This window comes from Passer domesticus, chromosome 3 (genome assembly GCF_036417665.1).
Source record: "Passer domesticus isolate bPasDom1 chromosome 3, bPasDom1.hap1, whole genome shotgun sequence".
NCBI classification, from domain to species: Eukaryota; Metazoa; Chordata; class Aves; order Passeriformes; family Passeridae; genus Passer; species Passer domesticus.
The window spans coordinates 85,709,168-85,729,737 of record NC_087476.1 but is presented as its reverse complement, the minus strand read 5'-3'; the positions used below and the strand labels follow the sequence as shown (position 1 = coordinate 85,729,737).

The window sequence follows — 20,570 nt, the reverse complement described above, 5'->3', positions numbered from 1 at the left end:
GCTTTTGGGCATGGGAAGCAAGTTTAACTTAAGCATGACAATAGGGTCTGTGCTCCAGTTGCCTGACCTGCTATTTCTCATTGAGCTCCACAGGTGTCTTCAGATAATTGCCAAGAGAGGATTTACTTCACCTAATGCACAGAGAGTATTATCAGGGCTGCATTCATTTAGTTGCCTAAGATAGACATGAAGACCAGAAAATCCCAAGTTTGGATTTGTCACATAACAATATTCTGAAATCAATGTCACTTCAATTCAACAGGGTTTAATTCACAGGATTTTATTGGAGTTCAGCCCATGCTACATGAAAGCTTTTGTTTGTGGAATAGAGAGTATTTCTGGCTGTAGTTTTGATGAGCACTGACCAGTGTGCCCAGTACCATCAATTTGGAATTAATCTATGGGCAAAATTTGGCATCAGCCAAGTTTAGTTCTCACAAGCTGGGAATCATGCAGACAGAATGAGAAGGGACCCCAAAATTCATATTGTGCATCTCCCCCAATGTTTTCCTGGCTTCTACTTATTTAAAACAGTCTTAAAAAATATCTCAGAGGTTTTTACAGCTTCTTCAGATCATCTCTCTTTCCTAGTAACCATTCCTGTGACTAGAATGTTTCTTCTAATATCTAACCTAATTCTCTCAAGCCTCAATTAAGTCTACTATTCTTGTCCTACTTATACGGATAAATTCCATCTTTGCAAAATACATTTCTTACAGAAAACTGAATTTCTGTGTTCTCTTTGGTCTCCCATTGTTCACACTGAACACTATGTAATCTGTGAGGTCAGGACAGGTTCTTCAAATTCTCTCTGCTTGATTCTTTCTGCTTGGCTGCCATCCAGCTGCACCCCGTTCCCCTTGAAGAGGAAAAAAATTGCTCAACATTTGACAAACTGCTCTAGCTGAGGCCTTACTAGTGCTGAGTGCAGCTGAACGATTGCTTCATGCATTTTATAAGTTACAGTTCTGTGTAAACACTCCTGTGTTGACATTTAACATTTTCACAACAGCCAGGTTCTGTTGACTCATGCCCAGGTTGTGACTCACTCCCTGCAGGACTCCTGGGAGACCTTGAATCCCCACCCTTCACCCAGCACTGTGCATGTCAAGCCCCTGTTCATAAGTCAGTGCTCAAGGCTGACACATTGCTCACTTCTCCTCTTTTCTCATTTTTAGAAATATTGGCAAGGTGAAGCCAGTTCTTGTTTTTCATTCCTGGAGTTCTCAGTACACACCAATTTTCTCTCTGCTGAAGGCACATGGGGTGCCACATCTTCACTAACACCTCACCAACAAGTGTTTTCCTGGATCTGTTTTAATTTACATCCAGTTAGTTCAAGGGAAAACAGCTTATGATCTGCATAAGATATGCTCATCCTCCCATCTGGTCTCATTTACACAGTGAAAATTCTGCTGTGGTCATAGCAGCCCTCTTGTCTCTTTAGGCCCTGAAAACATCCTGAGGTCTTAGGCCAGAGAGCTGTGGAGTTCTCCAGGGTGTCCAGGTTGCTGGGCAGACTGGGGGCACCTGGGGGCAGCCCCCAGCCCAGGGTGTCACTTTGTGGGCTGGGACACAGGTGTGGATCCAGAGGCAGGCAGTTCTCTCATGAAAATTCAAGCCCTATGTGGAAAAAAATAGCATGAGAAAAAAATTCTCTCTTTTTCCCCTGATATTCAAGCATGCAAAACACCCAAACTCAACCACACAAATAATCCCCCCCAAAAACAGCCTTTCAGGAAGTTTTATCCAACATCAGCAAAAAATGTTAAGACTCTTTAAATGGTAAAACCCTTTAAAAATTGTATTTGGCACAGTCCTATCAAAAGGCTATCAAGCAAAATTAATATATTAATCTTTTCTAGAGTATTTGCAATTCTGCACTTCTTAAAATAAAAATGTTCTAATAAGTCATAAACTTACATTTCTTCAATTACCACATCTGTCTCCCTTAATAAAATGACTGCAATACAATACACACAGCAGTGTGAATCTGTAAAACCTCAGAGCTCCAAATATTAATCAAGAAGCTTCCATAGAAATTAATAAATGGAAGCAAAAAAAATTAGTAAGGGATGAAATTTCACAGGCTGCTAAAAGACCAGAAAAGATGGATTTCATAATATTTTAAAAGGCATTTAAAGTAAGTCCAATACTTGTCAATGGTATTATGAAACTGAAATCACATAACTGACAGGAGGCTTGGGGTGTGCTTCAGTTCAGGGTTGGTTTTACAGCACTCTTGTCTTGTTTGTTGCAGTGGTAATTCTGAGCATCAGCTGGTCATGCAAACACCTCTGGAAAACTTGAGATCTAAAAAGGAAGGGGTAGCCAAGAAAGTACAAACACCTGATGGATACATCTGTGGGATAAACCTGAACATGCAGCTGCAACTGAGAAAATTCAGAAGAAAAATGGAAATATAGTGTAAGCAAGGATGGAGGATAAAATGGAATATGTCTCATTTTTCAGTACCAATCACTGTGTTTCAAAAATCTTACTATAGGATAATTGACAGAATTACTTCTGCTTGCCAAAGCTTTTGGTCTGCTTTTGCTTTTTGCTGTCATACAGTTGCTGACAGGATGCTAATAAACACTTTTCTTGAATGGTTACATCTATTATTCCACTAGCCTGGTTCATGAGTGGGACCACTAAATGCTACCACAATACAAATAAATCAATAAACATAAGAAAATAGCAGAGCAGCTTGTAGTGATCCTCTATTTACTGCAACAGACATATTATTAATTTACTTTGTACATAAAATCAGAACTCAGTTGTATTTCTCCCTTTGGTTTGGATTAGCCTACATGATGGAAATCTCTGTCACTAACACACAGTGAGTTACTCGTTCAAACACTGCCAGTTTAAGGTATTTCATCTGCACAATACCAAAAATAAGACAAGAAAATCAGCTCCAATTTCCGTAAGTACATGAAACAGCCAGGAATCTTCCTGACAAAGAACAAATAGCCTGTAAAACCACGGAGTGAACCCCTCATACAGGCTTTAGCATAATGTTCTGGCACAGCCTGCAGAGCAGAGAAAACCCTCCATGAAACCCACATTGCACCTGCAGAAGCTGTGCCCCTGCTGCACCCATTCCGTATGCTCTGCTTAACCAAAACCACTCTCTCCATTTTCGGCTGGATAATGGATGCAAAGCTGAAAGTACCACAGGACAGGTGTTCTGCTACCTCCTACCTTCACTGTTCTGCTACCTCCTACCTTCAGGTAGGAGTTGGTGAAAGAAGTGAGGAAGGAAAATAGGCCAACTACACAATAGTCAGATAAGTTAAAAGAACTGAAACTCAGCTTTATTATTATTTTTTAGAAAGTATTCTACAATAATGGCTCAGAATACTACCACAATGTACAGGGACAAGGCAGTGCTCTGGGCTATGACTGTAGATTACTCTCATATATATATATTTAAGTGCTTAAGAAAGGTTGAAGCATGGCAGTTTGACATTTCTTAAGCATGTATTTCATAATTTTAACATCTTCTAAATCTCTCGTATTACAGCATGATTTATCAAATGCAATGTAGTCACAGAAGTCTTGCATAAATACAAATATTGATACTTTACTTTGAATATTGTCTATAATATAAATTCTGCCTTACCTTTAAAAAAAGATCTCCAGATCGTTATGTGACCTGGGAGTCTTTCCTTTTCTTTCTCTTTAAGAGTTTTTAAATATATATATACACACACACATATATATATATATATATATATATATATATATATATATATATATATATATATATTTATATATATTTGCTATTGTACATCAAAGTATATATGAATCCCATAATTTCTGTTATATTTTCCACAGACATGGTCTGAAGCAAAATCACCAACAACTAAATCAAAAACTTCCTGGTTATCATAGGAAAGTCAAAGAGGATCTTTCCTCTTTTTTTGTGTGTGTGTTTCAGTACTGATATTTTTTAAACTTGAAAGGATTCTTCATAAACTAGAGGTCCATAGATCATTTAAAGCAGTCTTTATAAGCAAATTTACATATTTTGACATGCTTTTGTGAGGCAGTTAGTGTCATAATCCAATAGCATTTCTTACAGGGCCATATGACTTTCTGCGATGCAGACATACATTTCACTTCTAAAAAGCCACAGTTCTTTTTCTACATCTGCTCTCATCAAATCCCCAGGATTCGTTCATAAAACTGCTGCAGTTCCAAATGCTGACGCTGTTGTTCCCGCTGTGGATTAAGACATACACCCAACCTGGTGACATCATCGCTTGGAAGATTGATAAGCAGGAAAACACCCTCCCCAAATCCACAGAGTCTCTTCTGTCTCTGAATCCTCATGATTCATATCACCCAACAATACAATGTGATAAGGACACAACTCAATGCAGGCTAAGGGTCTTCTTCCATCAAAGGAATCTCTAGGAGAAATAAAGAAATAGCATTGACTGCTGATTGCAATTTCCCTTTTTGCTTTTGCAGAGCATAATTGTTACCAATTCTACAAAACCAGAAATGGACATTGCAAATATCTGAACAAGACATGGGATATTGTCAATCCTAGACCCACTCAGACCCTAACACCTCTATGAAAATTAGATAACTAAAACTACACAGATTTAGTTAGGACCAATAAGTTAGGACCACAAAAACCTAAATGCAAACATCCTTGGTACTACATTAATCACTGAAGCAGCATTCAGAGATGGAAAGGACTTTAACTGGCAGCCCTGTAATTTCTTTCTCTCCTCCTGGGTCTCCTGTTCCCCTTGTGATACCACTAAAACTATCCAAACCCCTCTCAAGCAGAAGACTTCCTCCACCCAGACCTTCATCCACACTGAATTTAGGACACTGGGCTTCAGCTCAGTGATAATGGAGAGTGGGATATGAGCCTGTCCCTCGAAATGTCTCCAAGGAAAGCCATCCAGTTTTCTTAACATGCTGAGCAGCATCAATCAGAACTCCATGAAATCGTGCCAGTACATGCTCATGTTTGATTTAAAGGTGGGCAGTAGTACATGGCAAGCTCCCTTCTGGCACATGGACCTGTGGCATTTTCTCCTTATGCTGTGACTTCCATAACCATGGCTTAAGGCTCACATGCCTCAGATGGAAGGAACATTTTGCTGGATGCACAGACATGATGAGTTTGTTAATAAAGGCTGCTAATTTTGGCCCAGTATGAAAATACTATTTATTTCCTCTTTCAAGGAGAAAATCCTGTTATTTGCTGTGAAAGCCAGGGTATGTGAGGGAGCTGTGAACATAGGAGTTGAGGAGCAGATGAACAGACCAGCACAGGCAAGGTGAGGCTTGGCTTTGCTGCTATACACAGGTGTTTGCTGATATCCCTGTTGATGAGACTGGGGTCTGGACAGGAGCCTTCTAGCCTGGCATTCAAATCACATGCACCACAGCTAGCAAGGACATATCACAGACATGAAATTCTATAACCATGGAGTTTTATGATTTAAAAAAAGTTTCAAATTAAGGTGTAGACAAAACCATGGAGAAAGTAGGAGCGAGTCAGCTGGGTGAATTCCTGCTCTGCCACTACAAACAAATGATGTCCCCTGTCCATGGACTCACCATCTGTGATATTGATTCGGGGACTCGTGGATGCAGCATCCCCATCAGTGCTGTGGGATATGTCAGTTCGATCTGAGCCGGGAAGTGCTGCCACTTGGCATGTCAGGGATGGGTACAAACTTTGGAACAGTTCAGAGGAACCCGACCTACTGTCACAGGTCTCAAATTCACTGGGCTGCATGTCTGGAATCCTGGGACCAGGGTAAGCAGGCGGATTCTGATCTTCTGTCTGCAAAATATGCCCCTGGTCTGCGGCAGCTAAGTATCCAGGTGCCAGGACATTCAAACCGCTGCTGACAGCTTCATCGTAGGAAGGCAGCATGACAGGAACACCATCCACCACCACAAAGTCAGGGTCGCCCATTGAGTCCTCCTGGTTGCCTCTATGTCAAACACAGAAAGGTTATCGCAGAGAGCAGAAGAATGTCAGCAGCACCTGGGAGCAACTGCTGAACTCCAGTAAACACAGTATTTTCTAGTCATGCCAAATGAAGCTACAGGGTCATTAACATTCACAGAAATGTTTGCCAAACTATGCTTGGGTTGACAGGTGGAATCTGTTACAATCGGAAAAAATGAAATTGGTAATGGGAAGAACAGTTTCAAGACGGGAAGGTAAACAGATATGTAGAAGAGATAAGGAGCACCATTTGCTGTGCTGTGCACAGTAGGTGTCATGGATATAAGATCATAGATATAGTTCACCAGGCAAAAGTGTCTGGATCCCTTGCAAAATGTATGCTAGAGCACAAAAGTGTTTACAGCCCAAGTAAATGAGTGCTGAGATTACCACTGCTGGATGACAAGGGTTTGGTGGCAAGACTTGTGGCCTCCTTCAGGTCTTGCTTTCAAAGAATGGAGGCGTCCTTAATGAGTATTAAGCTGATTTCTTTTTTAAGCAAAACATTTCTATTAATTGGGAAGGTCCATTAAACCCTAAAGTTTCTGCTTAGTAGCCTATAAAACACAGTATAGTCCAGGCAGGAGGTCCTAGGTACCTTTAATGCATGAAAACATCTGAAAAGGAGAGGACTAAAAACCATTTTAGTTAGCTAGACAAGTCCAAACTATAGGCCTTCCTCATGTCAATCAATGACAAATGCTCCCAGCTCCATGATATTTTACGGAAATAAAGGAAGATGCAGGAGATGTTTATGAATCACGATGAAAATAACACTAATGAAGGTAAAGCAAACATTTAATATAAATTTGTCCATAGAGAAAAAATAAATTCATCCTTAAAACTTACTTACTAAGTCTACAGTAGTTAAAAAATTAATTCCCCCAGCACCTGAAAATGAGTACTTAAAAATATTGTCAGCTATTTTTACAGGCAGAAACAGCAGCTCTCAATAGAAGAGCGGTAATTACTCCCAGAGTGAATCTGGCAAACTTTGCCTTTTATCTTGGCTGCATGAAGGACTACTGCAGGTTTTTGGGAGTGCCCTTGCACACTAGTGGTTCAGGAGCTTCTGCTCAGAGCAGAACAAAGTATCTGCAAGGCTCATGAGCTGCTCCATTTCTCCAGCAAGGAGTGCTGAGTGTGAAAACTGAATCAGGGCCCTCAACCTTCAAAATAAGAAAGAAACCAGTACAAACCGTGGAAGGAAATGTGTCTTAAATTTGGTCTGGAACATCCTGGCTAATATAACCAGCAGCAGTACTAATAAAACACTGGTAGCAGTAAATGCCACTATTTTCCATGTAGTCAGGAGGGTCTCCTGTGTATTTGGCCAGGTTTGTTCTGTAACAGAAAGACAATACAAGAGTTGTACTTGTATATTCCCATTGTTATTTTATATTCAACACTACTCAGAAGTGCACAGTTTTTATATGCAACTTGTAAAAACATACATAAACCCTTTGCCATGTACCAAAAGCAGTCTTAACATAAAGCTGTCACAGAGGCTGGATCTTGCTTTTTCCCCTTGACTGGTCTTTTATACATGTAATCATGCCTTAGCTTGCATACATATAAAATATCCAGATATTAAAAAATACATTTGAAGAGGTAAAGATCAAAAATGGTTTAGAACCATTAGAATCTTGGGAATGCATTATATTTAGCCTTTTTGAAAATCTGAGACTCTTGAAAAGGAGTTCGAAAATAGCAGCATCTTAAAATCAATGCTCATCACTTAACCATGAAACAGACAAAGTTCACCAGGCATTGCCAACCTACAAATTTGCTCTGAAATAAGGGACTGTAAGAAGACAGGGCTGTTAGTATAGGACAGTCCTTTACCTGTTTTGACACAGTACACTTGGTAGGAGGGGAACCACTCTCCATACTGGCAGGTGATGTACTTGTAGTCATTGGTGAGGGTGTAACCTGGGTCACAGTAGAACTCCACCACCGTCCCATGGTTGTAGCGCTCGCAAGGCCGCGGGTGGCAGATGTAGTCTCCATGACTCACCATTGGAGGTAGTGGACAAACTTGGGCAAACAAACAAAGGGAAAAGGAGAAAGACATTAATGCCAGCAACCCACCACTGGGCAGCTTCAGAGTGTCAAAATGCAGCAGGCACATTTCAGACTCCCTCTCGGCTCCCTGCAGTTCTGGGTACATCTCAGTGGCACCAGGCAACTGCCCAGGCAGGCCAAGTGGCCATCCACACCAGTGAAGGGATGCACATGCCAGGGAGTCACTGAGGTGGGATCTGGAAAGCTTCCAACCTGCTGTGGAAAGAGGAAGGTGAGAGGAAGACAAAAGGGGATGCATTCCCATCAGGTGGCTGTGTGGGGATGGAGCAGTGCAGTCAAAATAAGGAGAATCATGCTCTTCATGAAGCATTTATAATTCAGCTGTAACATGCTATTTTTTGTTTCATTAACATAATTAAATGGTTATATGCATTAATTAAATTCCTTTAAAAATAAGTTTGCCATCAGCAGTGCTGTAAGAGATGCAAAGCACCTAGTGTTGCTTAAGCATGTGCAGTCTGTATCACTGTAATTTTATTAAGTTGAGCTTAAAGCCTACTGGTAGTATTTGAGTTTTGTTATTTCTGAACAGCCTGACTGATCTCAGTGGGACCATTGGTGGAGTGAGGTCTTAAACATAGTAGAGGCTGAGCCTGTGTTAATTAAGTAGACTGGTTTACTTAGGGTGAGGTAAATAAGAGAGAATTGCAATATAAACATGTGGGACTTTTCCTGTAGGCCCTGGAATGATAGCCCAGGCAGATGAACTCCAGGGAGAACTGAGGAAGCACTCTGGAAAAGAGCAGTGGTGAAAGCAGATCACAAGAAGTATTTTTACAAGAGAGGAAACTTTTCCATGTGTTTTCCAAGTGTTGGTTGATTACTGCTTTCTTAAGTGCTTCTAGCATAGGGCAAAAAAAATCCTACAAAGTATAATGATATTTCAAATGACTGCATACTGACTCAAAAGAGCTTCAGTTACTGGATGACTACTTTTATTTCCCTTCAGAGGCAGTTCCTGGCTGACTCAGTGCCCCATCTACAGGCCCTTCCCTTCACTTCATGCCTCTCCCATGCAGGCAAGACCTGCTGCACTGATTTAAATAATGAAAATGACATCTCTTGGAAGAACAATCTTTCCAGAAATTACAATTCACAGGGAGAAGCAGCTGGAATCTTGTTACATGAATAATGCATTTCATAAAAAAATACACAAGATATTAAATGAATCTTCAAGAGAGGCTGATTACAATGTGCAGTAATGTCTATTCCCCATCCTCTGGAGACATGGTTTTGTTTGCATTTTCACTGGCAAGGCTTAATGATAACTTGAAATCAGAGTAAGTAATTCACATAAAAATTCACATCCTCAATGCTCTGCACACTTTCCAAAGTCTCTCGGCCCACAAGAAAGAGGAATATTTTACTGGAAAGTCAACTCAAGATTGAAAACAATTTTCTTAAGATTAGGGTGAGGTTGTCAGACTGAAATAGCAAGAAAGCACCTATTAGTAATTCTTGTATATAAAAAGAAAACGATCAGTGAAAGCCATGATCCTGGCCTACCATAGGGAAACCTGGTATATTTTTATTACCTATGCTTAGAGCATGAGAAAAAAGGAAGAGAAAAATTTAAACTCCTCTGCAACTGAATTTTGCCAAGCTCTGGCAGTGTGCAAGAGGTGTGTAGATGCTCACAACCTTTCTAGCAATGAGCAAGTAGAGCACACCTTATCACAAAGAGCAACACTCAGAAAAACTAATTTTCCACTCCAGCAATGTAGCTGCTACATCACTTCTAACCTCTTAATGTCATTGAGAGCAAAAGCAACCTGCTAAATAGAAAAATCCCTCAAAGCTGGCATCCCAGCAATGTGGGTCAGCTTAGGAATGACATATTTCCAGGCAGATTTAAAGCTATACACTCTGGGGACAATCCAGATATGGAGCTGTCAGTCTGTTTACAAACGGAGATGTATTTTATAACACCCAAAAATGAGAGTATCACTCTATGTAGGACATGTCCCCAGTACTAAAAGGGGTGGTACTCCTTCCAAGGACACATCCATATTTCAAGGGAAATGCTTGTGTATTGGTGCTGCTTGGAAATTCTTGCAAACAATTTTTTAATGCCTTGCCAAGTATTAGTCATGAATTAGTGGAGGTTTACAGAGTCATACCTGCTAACAGCTCCTGCATGAAACACTGGGAACCAACAGATGCAATGGACCAGGTTTGAAACTGAGAGCTTTTAGCTCAGCTGAAACAGTGCTTCATTCTTATGTCAGCTGGACTGCAGGAGTCAGGGATTCTAACTCACTTGGAGTGTCACTCACCACCTCTCATGAACTTTATGTTCAACCAGATTCAGGATCCCTTTAATACTTCCATGGGCAAACTGGCCCCCATGTACAGTCTGTAGCACTCAGGTTCAAAGCCTCTTTTCACAAATCAAGTCAAAGGTACATTGTGGTAATCACATATCCTCTGAACAGAGAGAGACATAGGTCTCCCAGGATTTTCCTGGGAGGCTGTGAGAAAGCTCAGAGACAGAATTACAACAATTATTATCTCAATCTCTGCACCTAGCAGGCAATCTCTGTTTGTCAAAGATCTGTACAAGAAGAAGTTGATCCTTCTTGACCAATAGGTGAAAGAAGATTCCTAGAGGCCAATCAGATCTTAGATCCACTATTGTTTCTATAACAACTGTGAATTTCTAATAATAAAGTGCTTTTCATACATTCTGATGACAGAGTCTCTGTATCACCTTTGTCTGTCCCTGATACCCCTCTGGAGATAGTACATCACAAAAACCCCTCAATGAACTCACTTTGAGCTCTGGGCAGTTAGTCGCACACTTAGTCCTTTTCTCCACTCACTTCATTCCCATGGTCATCCTGATCCACGATCCTTTAAAGCCAGTGGAAGGACAGCCAGCAAGTGGCCTTGGTTTTGATCATAGAAAAGAAATATTAAGAAAGGCTAGAGGGCTGCTGAACTCTCTTGGCTCTCTTGGGCAGAAAATTCTTAGTGCAGAGCCGGTTATATTACAGGGTCTGAACCCTCATTTATGCCAGATATCAGTGTATGATAGCAGTTATATGGATTAAAGGAATGTGTCAGATCAAATATGGAAGGAAATTCTGGTTACCTAAGGCCACTGAAGTTTTTTATGAAAGATAAATTCTAGCATTCCCAGTGATGAACCCTCATTGTTATTGAAAATTACAGGCCATGGATTTCAGGCAACTGCATCAAACTTACAGAATTAAAATAGTCATAAACTGATTACAATAAAAGCATATTTGACAAGTACATTTTCATTGGCAAAACCAATAGTAGTATGCACAATAATCATAGAAACAAGGGAATTCTACTTCAGAAAGTTCTCACAGATCAAAAAAAGCCCTAAATGCTGCTCTTAAATGTGATACTAAATCTTTACTGTCAATAGCTTTCAGTATCTTCATTTTATAAGGCATTGGAGACTGTAATACTCTAACTACAGCATCCAGCATGGATAATCCAGTAGTATTTTCTGAAGACCAGCATTAAAAGACCACATGCCTGTGTACTTAACTTTGGAGCTTGGTAGAGGGATAGACATAATTTAAACAGTGTCTGCTGGTGGTCCTGCAGCAGGTGATCCTGGGTCTCTGTATCTGTCTTTGTACAGCAACTGGCCACAGACTGTAAGGGGATTTACAGGAACTTTATAGCTTGGCATTCGCAGCTGAAAAGTTGAATCATTTGTCAAAAAGAAAGAGCAATTGTGTTTATATGGCAAACAAATCCCGTGCTGGATGCTCAAGAGTCCTGTTATTCAAGAAGTTGAAAGGAAGAATTCCCGATTTGATTTGGTGGAGTTCCCTGCCTGCTCCTAAGAACTGCTGGAGCTGAGGGCTCTCCTCTGAGATCAGCTTTCTGTTCTGGCTGATTTTAATGAAGGACTAGCACTACCAAGAAGAGCTTAAAACCTGGGGAGCTGAGCCTTGTGTTTCCAGTGTGGCACTGTGGCCTGGAGCAAAGGCAAGGGCTGGTCTGCCCCTGACACAGTGTCCTCTCCATCACAGCCTCCACAGAGCCACGTCCCTTGGAGCAGGGGCAGGGGAGGGTGGCACAGGCTCCATTCCTCATTAACTGAAGAATTAATGAGGTTCATCCAGTGATTTTTTTCCTACCTATTATGGTCAAGAAGCTTTTTAAACTCTGCCCGGAGGATGCTGCAGTAATTCTGCAATGTTGACACTGGAACTGGAGGAGGGAAGATTTTTTGGCATTAGCATATCCTCAATTAACATCAATGGCACAGAACAAAGACATTGCATGACTTTTTAAAAGCCACTGGTAGAGAGATAACAGTGGAGTCACAGATATTTACACTGCTCAAAAATCGTTTTTTAGTCAATGTTCAAAGCCTAGTGGTTTTAGTCTGTGGTCCAAGTAGACAGGCGGTAAATCACTCTGGTTTTGCCCAGCATTTTTTATATAAGCCAAAAACTAAAAGCAAAAATGTCTTGAAGTACAGGACACTTACTTATTTAAAAAATAAGGGGTAGGAACAACCAAGCTTATTTTCCACCTGTGATTATTGTCTCAAGCTATTAGTTCACCGTTTATGTAGGACATTAATTTCTTGGTTAGCTGGGTTAGCAGAAAGCCCCAGTGTAAGGCCAGCCATTTCTGTTTGATACAGAGATGGAGAGGACTAGAGACATTTGCACCTTGTAAAGAATAACACTTCTTCCAAACACATCGTGAAAGCCTGCTCATTATGCAAAGAATGAGAACAGATTAAGACGAAACATCCAGATGAGAAGACTGAAAAACCTGCCGGTTCCACTGTGCAGGAAAATTCTGGTGTCTCTCTCTCTCAGAGAATCATCTGAGAGGGGGAGACACTCTCTGTTTTGCTCACAAACTGGAAGAGAACAAGAGCTTCTCCTGACTCTCACTTGTCATTTTTGTATACATTAGGACACTAATTATCACCAGGAATCTGGACACCTGTCACCTGGCTATGGCACTGCAACCAGTGTTTAATTCAAGCTGTCACTTACTCCATGAGAGCACAGCTGTGTATGTCCCAGCAGGTCTGACCCTTCCCATCGAGGGTGGCCAGGTCCCCACCTTGAAGCTTTACTGGCTGGCTTCTGAGGCCTAAGGAGGGATCCTTTTCCATATATTGCCTCCATACAAGGGATGCAAGATCTGAAAATTATATTTTTTACATGAACATAGACGATGAAGATTATGTTTGTTCCTTTTCCTGCTTCTTTATAAAACTGTGCTAACAAACGTGGTTTCTCGGGTCCCTCAATGTCATCACCCTTCATACCTTCAGAATAAAACAAATCATCAACTAAGAAGTTTTTCTTTCATATTCAGAAGAATTGCTGTCCAGTCCACCTGACAGACCTCTCAATTTCCACAGGTACTACTAGCAAATGAATCACACCTGCATTGCACAGTACAGAGCTGAGGAAATTCTGCACTTTAAATACTAAAAAAGGGATTTTTCTATTCCATATTTAGATTTTAATTTACAGAAATGTACAAAACCCAATGTATTTTAATTATAAAATAGCAAAACAAAAATTCCCATTAAAATGTCCAGTATTCTAATTAGGATGGAAGAAAAAACTACTGAACTTAGCCACTCACATCCAATCAAAAGCTTGAAGAAGAAATTCAGAGGTTTGTAAAAGGAAGGAAATAGCAAATCCAGTTGCTTTAAAATAGGCCCTGTCAAAACATCTCCTTCTAAGAACAGATGCTTAATGAGACTTTTTTTTAATGACACTATTCAGAAATGTAAGCAGAACAGGAAGCATTACTGGAGTAAATTCTATCTCATTGATTGTGAAAATCAGCTTAACAGTATCCTAATGAAGTATTCCTGCAACAAATTCTGCTGGGACTGTGAAGGGAGACTTGGTGCTTATCACAGCTGTACTGGGACAAACTTGGAGGCCATTGAATTTGTGTTCTGAAAATGATGCCATGCTTTCAAGAACTTTTCTGATTACTCTTTCCCACAGCAAAAAAACCAGCACCAAGAGTAATAACAGAATAGAAAGTTCAGTGGAAACAACTGAACACTCATATATAAAGTAAATCCTATTTAAGCCTGACTGAAAATGTAAAGTAATGAAGATGCAAGATGCTTACTTTGAACACTCAAGTTGCCAGAGAATTTATTTCTTGAAAGCCTAGAGCAAGAATTATTAGTAATATTGTATTCTCACCCAATAGTATCCAAATTCTCATTCTTAACCTTTCTTGATTACTCATCTTCACAATGCCCCTTAGATGTTGTCTGCTGAAAGATACCTAACAGGTAAGCAATTTCTTCTCAACCACTCAGCAAGTCAATATTCAAGCAGCCAGGAACATACCCCAGGTCTCCTGGCGCCAGACTGCTGGCTGTACCCCTAGAAAGTCACCCCTGGGTAATTCTGAAGCAGCTTTGACAGTGAGGTAATCCTTTCAATGTGCACACACTGAGAAGAACTTCTCACCTTCTACAGAGTGTGAAATGAATTGAATAATAAAGTGTTTTAAAGAAAAGCTGCTTCTCTGGTCTAGCTTTGACAAACACCATCATAATGAGATTTTCATGAAACAATATAAAACTAATTTCAAACATATTTTAATAATAATTTAATATTAGCTGATTCCAAAATGGAAATTATACAGCAGGTTTTGCAGTACCAGTCAGCTGAACTCCTACAGGAGCATCCTGCCAAATTCATACTCAACCTCAACAACTCTGCCCTTCCCAGCACAGTGCCCTGTGAAACATTGATATCAATGCTGAAGTATTTTGTTTCAAATGCATTTCACAATAAATACAGGATGAAGCACACCCTAAGTGATATTTTCCTATAAATTAGAAGTTAAACAGAGAAAGTTTCATTTAAACTACCAAAAAAATGATGACAAGTTTGCAGCTAGAGCACTAGGACTTCTTTTAGCAAATGGTCCACAATTATATTTGAGGAAATGTTTTTATTCATTATTAACATGTGAGTGCTTGGAGCACTGTGGTCTCATTTACAGCAAATAATTTTGGCTTTCTTCATAATTTTGTTCCAATTTTGTTTCTTCCTTCCCTCATGAGTGGATGACTTTATGATCAGCAATGGTCTTTTTAGGACTTTGAGAAGCAGATGCTGGGAACTACATAGACACTTTGCAGGAAGGACTTAAAAACTCCAAATTAAATCAAGGCTTGGGTATTTGACAGGCATCCCAGGATAACCTGAGGACTAGAAAAGGTAAAAGTGCTTAGAAGTATAATTGAGGTAGAGGAGAGAGAGCAGTCAGGAAGCTGGCTAAGAAAACCAGACAGCCAAAGGTTTCTGTCATGAATGTCTGAAAAAGCCAGTGCTTACTGAAAGCTGGATGTATCAATGGGTTTTTATGTAACTTTAATCCCTCTTTTTTGAATAGCTTTTTCTTCTCTGTTATAAGCAAGAATCCCTTGAGTTGTGTGGGGTTACCTACACCAGTAATCAGGGACTGATAGAGACAAGGAATGCTGGAATAGATAAGCTGTAATCGAGGGCTTAGTTGAAGGCTGAGGAAATCAAGCTATACCACATAAGGAAGGAAAAAGCACAAGGTCCCATTCCCAATAGAAAGGTACAGGGAAGAAAAAAAAAAAAAAAGAGGGGCAAGGAAAACCAGCAGATGATCTTAGCACTGCAGTTTCACAAATCATCTTACAAGACCAGGAAGGCATGGAGGAGTGTTGCTTTCTGTTATTTATGTTCAGTTCCCAAGTGCCTGCCTACACTGACTGGTGAAAGTGCCATCTTTTAAATACTGGGTTTTATCTCTGGAAATGGACAAGTGAGTAGACTTCCTGCTGCACAGAGTCCGTGGCTACAGTTCCCTCCATTTTTTGCAAGTGCACCATGTGGCCCAATTTAATGAACATGTCCATAAAGCAGCCTTGTCTGTTAAAGATTAATATCATAAAGTAACCCTTGGGAAGAATTTTTGTCTGCTTTCCCCCACCTAACCCACAGTATATTTAAAGCACGACAGATAAAACACTACATGTATCTGGCAGCTAATATGGAACTTCAGGGCAGAAACTGTGGCTCCATGAACAAATTGGGATGTCTGGCTGGTTCTGGAAATGCTAAGGAGTTTCTGAAAGGTACAGAGGTGATAGAGCAGGTGTGAAACAATGATTTACTGTGGAAGTCTTGTGCAACAAGCAATACCAAAGACATGAAAAAACCAGATTACAAGATGTTATTCTCTTGCTTTCTTGAAAAACTATAAACAGTGGAGAAAATCCCAGCCAAAATCAAAGATTTCTGCAATGCAGAAAAGGAGTAGTCACTTAGAAATATAATGCTATTTATGTTTTTCAATATTTTCAGCTTGGAGCCTCTTCTCTAAGCCCTCTATCCCTCACAACAAGAGCTGCAAAAAGCCCATTTTGTTATGTATCCATTCTGCCTTGGGTTTGGACTTTTTTTTTTTCATGTTTCACTTGGCAGTATAGTTGCTGGAGTTACAAAATTGGATGACTATTTAGGAGAATAACTTCTGCTAGACTCCACTATCTAGCATTTCATGTCTCCACGCTCCTTTTGAATTCAATTCTTTTCCACACCTCTTCAGCTGGGTATGTTAAAGAGTAACAGATGAAGTTCAGCATTTTCCAACAGCACAAAAATCCAGATACTCTAAGTTAAAGTGTTCATCTTCCACACTCATACACGAATGCATATAATTTCTGCATTCCTGGGTGATGAATGAATCAACTATCTACAGTGCAGAAACAAGCAGAATTACTGAATGGCTTTTTCTAAAGAAAAATGTACTCTTTAACTTATTAATCACACTTGCTTTCCATGACAAGCACACCCAGGGTGAGACACTGTCAGCCTATTTAGTCCTTTGGATATCAGGCTAGAGGTGCCACTGACATAAAGGTGTTGCCCTAGTAAAGGTCCTTAGATATATGGTTGTCGGCCGCTATTTGAGCATTTACTGCTGGTTGTAGTTTCTGAGTCACACATTTTGCTGTAGGCAGTGAAATACCACTGTAGTCAGAGCTATTAAAAACCAGGCTATCAATGTGTCCTATGTTAACATTAACTCAGTTAACCTGGATGAACTCTTTGGCAGTTGAGCAGTATTTAATTTATTCTCCCTCCTGCCTGCCAGATGAGTGGTTGCAAACGTAAAACAGAATCCTGGTTATCTACCTCACTTAATTTCTCAATACCACACTGTTTTATAACTTGCTTGTATTGCTGTCCTCTGCTCCCTCTACAGGACTTCTGTCTGTTGGAGATGTGCTGCATCAACATTATCATCCCTGAGGATACACATCAGTCTGTCATGCTGGAATTTATCTAAAGCCTTCTCAAAGTCAGCAGAGAAACACAGAGAGAAATCCATTTGTACCAATGTATAACATCTGAGGCTTAGGATTGCTTACTTCCTCCTGTCTGCTGAACATAACTGATTACAGGCTGACTACTATTGCTTTTTCTCAGACTGTTGCTCTATCTTCCTTCAAGAATTTAAAAGATTATAAGTGCCTAGTTTATCAGATAGACAGCTCAGTGTCAATCACTGCTCATAGCATTAGGAATTGTTATGGAAGAATATAGATCTCTGAAGCTTTCCTTCAAAGTGTCCTGCACATAGCTGGTTACAAAGTTTCAGCTATTTTGTTTTGAACTATTACAAGGCTATGGCACTTCATCTGTAATATCACCCTCTTCTGTCATACCCTTTACTTTCTAGATTCTAAGTCAGCATTATCAGCCCTTCTCTATGAGTGTCTATCCCTAGGCTTATGAGAAGAAAAATTTTAAAACTGTATTCTTACCTTTCTTTCCAGAGTATTTTTTTTTCTCTGCAGCATTTTGTTGGTTTGGATTTTCATCTGACTAGCCCTTTTTATTCTCCAGAAATCTCCTGGTGCCCACGCAAGGGGGGTTGGGTTCCCTTCCACTTCTGACTTTGTATAAAATTTCTAAATTCCTTCCTTCTCCTACCTTTCTTCAAGAGTTTCCATAATTTTCAGAATCCTGTCACTAACTTTGTGGTTGCTTAACTTTGTACGTATCTTTTAATTTACCCTCACAATTAGGTGGGTTTATATTCCAGAATTTGGAAATACCTTCAGTTTTTTTTCTGTGTTTTTACTATTTTCTGTTTAATGAATCTCCCCCTAGAAGTCTATTCCTCATGTTTGTTTCATTTTAATTTTGAATCTACCTACAAAAATCTGAAATTTTCAGTTTTACATTTTGTCAGACTTAACTTCCGCTAGAGAATCTGCTGGTCCCACAAAGAGAATGAAGTTTTGATATTGCAACATATTTGATTTATTGCAAGAGCAGCTTTTCTGTTCAGCTGGGATGATGCTGAAACAAGACATTCTAGATAACAGGAACATGTATTGTTTGCAAATTGAATCAACCTGTTTTCCCTTTTAAATATAAAGCTGGGAATTCCCAATGACACTATCCATACAACTGCTTTATTTTCTGGCACTATAATCAAATTCTCCCAGCCCTTCCTCTCTTTATCTGCTTCTCTTGCCACTCCCCACCCAGTTCTTTATAAGAACTATCCTTTACATCTCCTTGGAAGATTTCCAGAGAGCATAAAAAAATTAAAACTCCAGATGGCAAGGAATGTAATCATATGCAGATCATGTTCCCAAAGTACTCAGAGCCAAGTTTTTTTTTTTCTTTTTTTCAGTTTGATTTGGGGTTTCTTTGCTTCAGGTTTTTTGCTGTTTCTTTTTTTGTTTGTTTGTTTTGGTTTTGGTTTTTTTGTTTTTGTTTTTCTCAAAATCCTCTGTAATATCTTAATTCACTTAAAAGTATCATATCCTAAACAATTCCTGGTTTTAAATGTTTCATTTCACAGAGTTTCATACAGATATGTTTTCAAGTGTTTGTTCTCCTCTGATGTTTTTGGAAGCAGTTTGATTTATTTTACAATGAATATTTATACCCCATATGGTATTCTCCACTCATAAATTCTGCACCCATATTTTGCATACCAGATTTTACAGAAGGAAATCACTTACATCAGTTTCTACAGATGGATAATTAAACCCAAATTGGTAATTTAAAAATCATATTAAGAAACCCAAAGCCCATTTTCCTTCCATTTTCTTGGAAGTGACTATTGAGTTTCAGTACAGAAGGTTTAAAAAGTTTCTTCATAATTGTGGAATTCCACTAGAAAAAAAGGAAATTAAGAAAGTTAAAGAATAAGAAAATTCAGTGTGAAGATAATTCATCTAAGTGACTGCAAAATTTTCTAGAACTGGTAAAACAACACTGTTTCCTTTCCTTTACTGCTCTGATATTGCTCAACCATTTCAACTGAAGCCACCCAAATGATTCAGCTTGAGGCTGACACTCAAAAGTCAATCCAAATGTTTTAAATCTGGCAAAGGTACCAGCATTTAAGAAGAGGATCTCATACCAGTAAGCACTTGGCAATCTGAGCTAGAGGCATCCTTTTTTGCCAGAACCGTAACCACTGCCCTGAAGTGACTGCACTTCAGTGCCAGGTGACACAGTCTCTATGCTCTGCTCTGACTAGAGCTCTGCTCTGACTAGAGCAGCACTAATTTCACTAATCAGAAAAAAAAAACAAACTTCCTTCCCTAACAGCAAAAATTAATCTCTCAGCTGAGCTGGTGGAAGCTCTGTGCTCACCAATATTGAGAGTAAAGCTGGGAATCATTAGAAACCCTGATGTGCAATAGGAGCTGCGTGGTCCCTGGTGTGATCTTCTGTTTACTAAATAGAGCTACAACGCCTTCTTTCAGAATTTATTTGCCCTAACAAAGAGGAAAAAATTCTCCAGATTGATTTATAGTATTTTTATGACTACACACAAATTTAGGAAATCCCTTCTGTGGAGGCTTCAACAAGAACGTACATCTAAATGAGGAAGCTGTAAGCAGCATTGTTTACAGGAGAATAGAAACTCTCAAATGGTTTAGCTGTAGTTAATCATTACCATATTAAAATACTGAGTAGGAAATTACAATATCTGTTAAATTGAACACAGAAAGAAATAAATGGAATTTGTTATTTGCAGATTTACTCTGTGCAAAATATTACTTGGCAAGATCACACTGCACACATAAAAGGAATGCTTGACACCAGAATGCAAGGTGAAGAATAAAAAAATATGCAGGAAAGGAATTTTTTCCACTAATTAACAGTAGTGGATTGCAACAAGATTCCTGGAACCTGGCACTCCTTGCATAAATCTCTTGAACAAGCACTTTCAAACAAGGGCATCTTGAGTTGATTTACCCTATCTGGATTAATTTTGGATCACTGCACACCTGCTGAAGCAGCCCCACAGCAAAGTTCACAAGAGGAGCTGTCAGGAGTTCCCTTTCAGTGCTGCTGGAAGCTCTCTCTTCCCCCCCAAAGCTGAGCAGAACCAGCTCTTGCAAGTGTGCTCCTGATTTGGTCTCCTCTGGTTCACTGAATGAATGGACTGATGGGATGCATACATGAAACCACCATGG

At 39.6% G+C, this 20,570-nt stretch overlaps 1 protein-coding gene across 7 annotated transcripts in view; it reads right to left on the bottom strand.

Moving 5' to 3' along the window:
* Positions 1–264: 264 nt before the first annotated feature.
* SUSD4 (sushi domain containing 4) overlaps positions 265–20,570 on the bottom strand; it is a 74,284-nt gene continuing 53,978 nt past the window's right edge. For 4 of the 7 annotated variants that reach the window (XM_064414079.1, XM_064414080.1, XM_064414083.1 and 1 more), the window contains 4 exons: positions 7,838–8,029; positions 7,192–7,336; positions 5,593–5,975; positions 265–4,421 (listed from right to left, as the gene is read on the bottom strand). In XM_064414079.1, the coding sequence (XP_064270149.1) occupies positions 4,393–4,421; positions 5,593–5,975; positions 7,192–7,336; positions 7,838–8,029 (749 nt within the window). In that variant the 3' untranslated portion in view covers positions 265–4,392. The remainder of the gene's footprint in view (positions 4,422–5,592; positions 5,976–7,191; positions 7,337–7,837; positions 8,030–20,570) is intronic. The other 3 variants (XR_010359015.1, XR_010359014.1, XR_010359016.1) reach the window with 3 other exon arrangements.